Genomic DNA, 5,363 nt, shown 5'->3' on the forward strand with positions numbered 1-5,363 from the left:
TATTAAAAGAAGTTTGACTTTTATTTTAAAAATCTATAAAGTAATACAAATGAGTGTTGGTGATGAATTGACGGTGTAAAATTTTTTACACTGATAAAATATAGTAATTAATCTCTTTCAAAAAGATCTTTTCCATGACAAAACTAAACATCTCATGATCAAATTATATCACTGGCTAGAAAATCAAAATTTTGGCAACATCAAATTGATTTACTAAAAGATTGACGATCAAGTAAATGTGTTAACAATGGCTTTACCAAAAGCAAAATTTGAAGTATTACAAGATATACGAGAATTTACTAAGACAAAGATATGTAGAAATTGCTTTAGTATTCAAGTTTTGATATTGATAAAGACAATAATTCTAAGATTATAATATTTTTGCTGATTATATATTAATTCTATTTAAATAGTAAAATAATTTTTTTGCAATAAATTTTAATATATTATTCAATATATCATTTTCATATTATTTTTCTTTAATATTCCATTCCTAAAACAACATCATATTTATATCCAATGTATCAACAAAGTTTATCTGATACAAAAGATTTAATAAATAAGTTCTAAATCTTATATGACTTTCACGATATATAATTATTATACTATTATCTATATATTAGAATGATTCCTCTGATTCTTAGTCCATCGTAATCTAATTTCTAAAATTTTAATAGTCTTTAATATATTATAATAAAATAGATAAGTAAATATTAGAAATTGATATACGATGGACTAGATCTACGAACTTAAGTAATTTATATTATATTTTTTTTCTCAATTAATAAGAGAAAGCGACGCAACAACATGAAGGAATTGGAGTTCCCTTAGAAGCTCCTCGGCGTGAAATGCGGCCCGACGCTCGACTCTAAGGAAGAGCTCCTCGCTTAAGTTGTCGCCAATGTGAGCATCAACAAGGACTCCACACACAGTCCTACAGCTGTTGGCTAGAGCCCTGCCTACTTCATTAGCATCATCTGGTTTGTTCAGAACAAGGGGACTTCCACCTTTGAATAACTCAAGCTTGTTTATCACAAATGTACCATTTTCTTCAACTACTTCCTTGAAGTCTTCTAAACTTGGTGCATAAAATGGAATGTTAAATTTGTCTCTTTTTTCATAGGTAATTAATCCCTGCCATCATTCAAAATATGAATCAATTACCATTAATTCGAACACGCGTCAATATATCTGATATATCTGATGTCTTTACACCGCTACCAACAAATTGATAATCATTCTAAAGTGTTAAAAAAACACAAAGCATGCATAAAAATGTTTATACCTCTTGGACAAGATCATCCCAAGCATCCTGAAAGTGTGTCCCAAAAAGAACACCAGCCCCACCATGTTTTGTAGGGTCCTCTGAACTTCTTCCTAAACAAACTAAGAACATGGACCCCTCTTTCTTCATTTCCACTGACCTTGCACTCAAAAAGTTTGCCAAATCTGCTTTGAATTGACTCTTGTAGGCATTGCCTGTGGCCTCATTAGCTCCATGGACAAACACCTTCCCTTTGTTGTATGCAATGGACCTCTCATCCACTACACAATCAGGTATCTACAAGGTTCTAAAATTATTAGTAATAACTTTTAAGATCTTAATAAACTTCAAATAAAATAAAAGGACAACAATAAAATATGACTTTTTTGAAAAAGTTAGTAACACTTTTGGACCATAGTAAAAGCACTCCCAAAAAAGGTAAAATTTCTACATTTTAAGTGTTTTTCATAATAAAAAAATGTTATAAAGTCCAAGGTGATTACGATGCATGCATTGAGAACTATACTGTTCATACACGTTATTATTTTTATTTTTATGGTGCAATGTTCGAACACGTTATTGTTGCCATGAAACATGCCCCTTTTTCCAATTGACCATGAATTTGTTTCATTCACTTTTTGACCACATATACATAAATTAGGATTTAAATAGCATTCAAAGTCATTTTTATTTTTATTTTTTGTCTAGAATAACTTTTTGTTTTATTTCTTGAAAAAGAATAATAAATTAATTTATTTCATTAAACAAATTCAATTCATCTTTAAAAAAAATTCCAGGCACTAAACTAATTTACCTTAGATAACCAATGCAAAGAGAAGGCAGAGTGAAAAACATCAATTGTTCTGGCCGGAAAAAGCCTCCGGTAAAACGAACCGGGAACACCGGCGACAAAGTAAGACCTTTCCTTCTCGGTGGCTAAACATTCTTCCATGGTAACACCCTCTGCATGTGGAGGAAGAAGCTGAAAGAGACTGTTGAAGTCATTGCTTGGTAGGTCACAGAAAAAGGCAGAAAACTCAGGTGGATTGTAACCTAAAGCTTCATAACGCTTAATGATGTGATCTATCATCACATTCATTATATTAATGGTGTTGCTTCCATATGAACACCCCAAATCAGCTGCCACAAAAGCCTTTTCATCACCATTACCAAGCTTAACTTGATCTAGGGTTTCTCTCAAAAAGTGAATCATGGATTTAGCATGTATGGCCTGCATGTATGTATATGTTAGCTTGAATTTTAAGCAACATTATATATCAAGATTCACCGAAAATATGACACTGACACAAACACGACAGAGACATTTTTTTTTTACTAAATATTGATGGGAATGAATATGAATGATTTACCTGTGCTTGAGAATTGTTAGCATAGCTGGCCTCTCCTTTGCCACCTTTCATGCTAAACAACTTCTCCAAGTTGGACTTAACAACATTTTCCTCCATAGGAGCCATAGCCATTTTGTTTTGGTGATGTGAGATTAATGAATGAAAGTATATATGTAGGAGGGAGATAGGAAAACTAAAGAGTAGAAAGGTGATATATATAGTAGTGGAGGAGAAGGCTATTTTTGTCTCTTTATGTCTTTGTTTTGTTTTTTCTTGGTGTCTAGGTGGCTTAGTATTATCCTTGTATTTTTCTAAATTTGACAAATAATATAGAATTTGACTATTAAACAATATTTTTGTCTATTTTGTTATAGGAAAAATTACTTTTTGTTTTATTCTCTTTAATCTTAATTATAAAGAAAATACTCATTTATGATCTATGATACCGTTCAGATACATTAATTATTTAATGAATTTAAAAATAAATTTTTGATTATTTTATATTATTTTTTAATTTAAGTACTTTATTTTTATTACTTTATTATTTCATTATCATTTGTACTTATCTCTACTATTGAATATAAATATATATTATTTATCTGTATTTTAAAAATAAAATAGTTAAGATTGAAAAAATTATAAACTTTTTTTCCAAAAACATAAGTCAAAATAAAAAATAAAAAAAAAACTAAAATAATTTGGTGGTATAGGTAAGTTAGGAAATTTTTTATTTTGGTTCCTCTAAATTATCTTTTACTGAGTCTTTATATCTCACTTTTTATTTTGATTTTAATTATTAAAGTAAAAATTCCCAGAAAAATATGTAGGTTTCTCTGCGAATTTTTCCTTTAAATTTTCTTGTAAGTTTTGTTTATAGGGAATAAAATCAACACAAAACTGAGATATAGAAAGTCAAGACAAAAAAAATTATCAAAAATAAAATCAAAATTTCATTAATTTACATGAATTAAAAGACTATTTAAATAAAAAAAATTAAAAACGTATGTTAACATTTGCCACTAAAAGAACCGAAATTAAAATAAAATAATTTCAAGTAATAAAGTGAAATTATAAAAAAAGAAATCTAAACGATGGAAAATATATCCCTTTTAATTTTAGTGTTTATACTTTATTTATTTTATTTTAATTCTTATAATATATGTTATTTTACTTTTAATATTTGTTCATTTATTTAATCTTTATAAAACTTATTTGTCTTAAAATTTATTATCATATGTAATTTAAAATTGATCCTTATAATATACATGAAGATAAAGCATATTATAAATATTATAAATAATGATTATACCTAATAAAAATTAAAGAAAGGTCTAAAATTAAAAAAGTCAATATCTTTATATTTCTTTTAGATGGAAGGGAGAGGCATTATTCCACTCCTGCCCTCTCCTGTATTCATTCCTAAATAGACTATTAGACTATTGTCTATTGTCTATAATTTATTCTTTAACAATGGATAAATAAGATATCGCAGACTCAAATCCATATCACTACAATCAGATGTTATATTCATAATTATCAATAGTGTGTCCTTCAATGATTATTACTCTTGCCTTCCTTGGTAGCTGGTGTTAGGTACACTTTAGAGTTGTTTGTCTCTGTGGAGGCATAGTTTAATGGTAAGAAATGTTGCAAATGTTGTGTCTTCCTCTTAAGGAGGTCATGTTGGGGTTTTAAGGGGTATCTCTCGGTGGTGGAGAGAAGTTTTGTTGTTGGGATTTAAAGGCGATAGTTTTCAGACTAGTTTAAGGAGGGTGTTTTAAATATTTTGGGAATGACCTTTGTGCTAGAGTTTGGGTGGATGTGTGGGTTGGATTTGACCCTATTAGCGTGCCTTTTATGAGGATGTTTTATTTTTAATCTCAGATCAAAAGAAGCATCTTGTCGATCTTATGGGGACGTGGGTAGAAGGTGTGTGTGTGCGAGAGAGAGTTTTCGAGTGGATGTGTGGTTTGCTTGTTTGGGAGGGGGAACTTCTTGCTAGCCTTGTTTTTCTTTGGAAGTTTGGGTGAAGCAAGCACAAGATTTGTGGTTTTTGAAGTTATATATCAATGGTGGTTTCTACGTGATGTTAACCTTCAGTTTGCTTGCAAATTTACCTGGGAGTGAGGATCACAGGTCAGTTGTAGTGGGTTAAGTGTTTGTCATAGGGTGGAAGAGTTAGGAACCATCTAAAGTGGTTGCCTTCGTTTGGCTTATGTTTTATGATATGGTTTGAAGTGTGTGGTGATTATTGATCCCATTAGGTTTGCTTGTGGTTAGCTCTCATACTAAGTGAAGTCGCTGGATAATTTGGTTTGTGTAGCAGTAAATTCATGACCATCAAGCTATGGATAAGCTAGACGTCAATTAAACCAGAATCGCCACCGCGTTTTTATTGTTTCCAAGAGAAAGGGGAAAAGTACGAACAAAACCCAAAAATAAAAAGTTTTCAAATCAAAACTAATAAAATGTCAGAGATTACAAGTAAGGGGGTTGGTTACACAGAGGGAAGGTGTTAACACCCAAAGTGTCATAGGTACTCCTAGGGAGCCCTTTTTTGTGTGCATATGTGTTTTTGTACAAAATGATGTTTGCAATAAATAGAGTGGGGGATGAGAAAAGAATTCATTAATTATATTTTTGTGTTTGACAAGACCTTCGGACTTGTGCCTACGTACCAACATAAAAATGAGGGATCAAAACCTCGTAGTTCGTGGTATAACTTTCAAAATGAGTGAGTTGCTTTTTTT

General features: G+C 30.5%; 1 protein-coding gene across 1 annotated transcript; it reads right to left on the bottom strand.

Annotated features, from left to right (window-relative positions):
- Positions 1 to 656: 656 nt before the first annotated feature.
- On the bottom strand, positions 657 to 2,814 carry LOC127117629 (indole-3-acetate O-methyltransferase 1). The gene is made up of 4 exons (XM_051047701.1): positions 2,635 to 2,814; positions 2,079 to 2,495; positions 1,286 to 1,561; positions 657 to 1,134 (listed from the first exon to the last, which is right to left on the bottom strand). Exons 1-4 carry the CDS (start codon positions 2,743 to 2,745, stop codon positions 778 to 780), a joined length of 1,161 nt encoding a protein of 386 aa, XP_050903658.1. The 5' UTR covers positions 2,746 to 2,814; the 3' UTR covers positions 657 to 777.
- Positions 2,815 to 5,363: the final 2,549 nt, after the last annotated feature.

This window comes from Lathyrus oleraceus, chromosome 2, assembly GCF_024323335.1.
Source record: "Lathyrus oleraceus cultivar Zhongwan6 chromosome 2, CAAS_Psat_ZW6_1.0, whole genome shotgun sequence".
NCBI lineage: Eukaryota > Viridiplantae > Streptophyta > Magnoliopsida > Fabales > Fabaceae > Lathyrus > Lathyrus oleraceus.

Excerpts from the sequence above, each read along its gene's own strand:
- LOC127117629 (XM_051047701.1), bottom strand. The coding sequence starts at position 2,745 with ATGGCTATGGCTCCTATGGAGGAAAATGTTGTTAAGTCCAACTTGGAG. Across the intron at positions 2,496-2,634 it reads CTAACAATTCTCAAGCACAG|GCCATACATGCTAAATCCAT; the intron begins GTAAATCATTCA and ends ACATACATGCAG. Across the intron at positions 1,135-1,285 it reads GGGATGATCTTGTCCAAGAG|GGATTAATTACCTATGAAAA; the intron begins GTATAAACATTT and ends GAATGATGGCAG.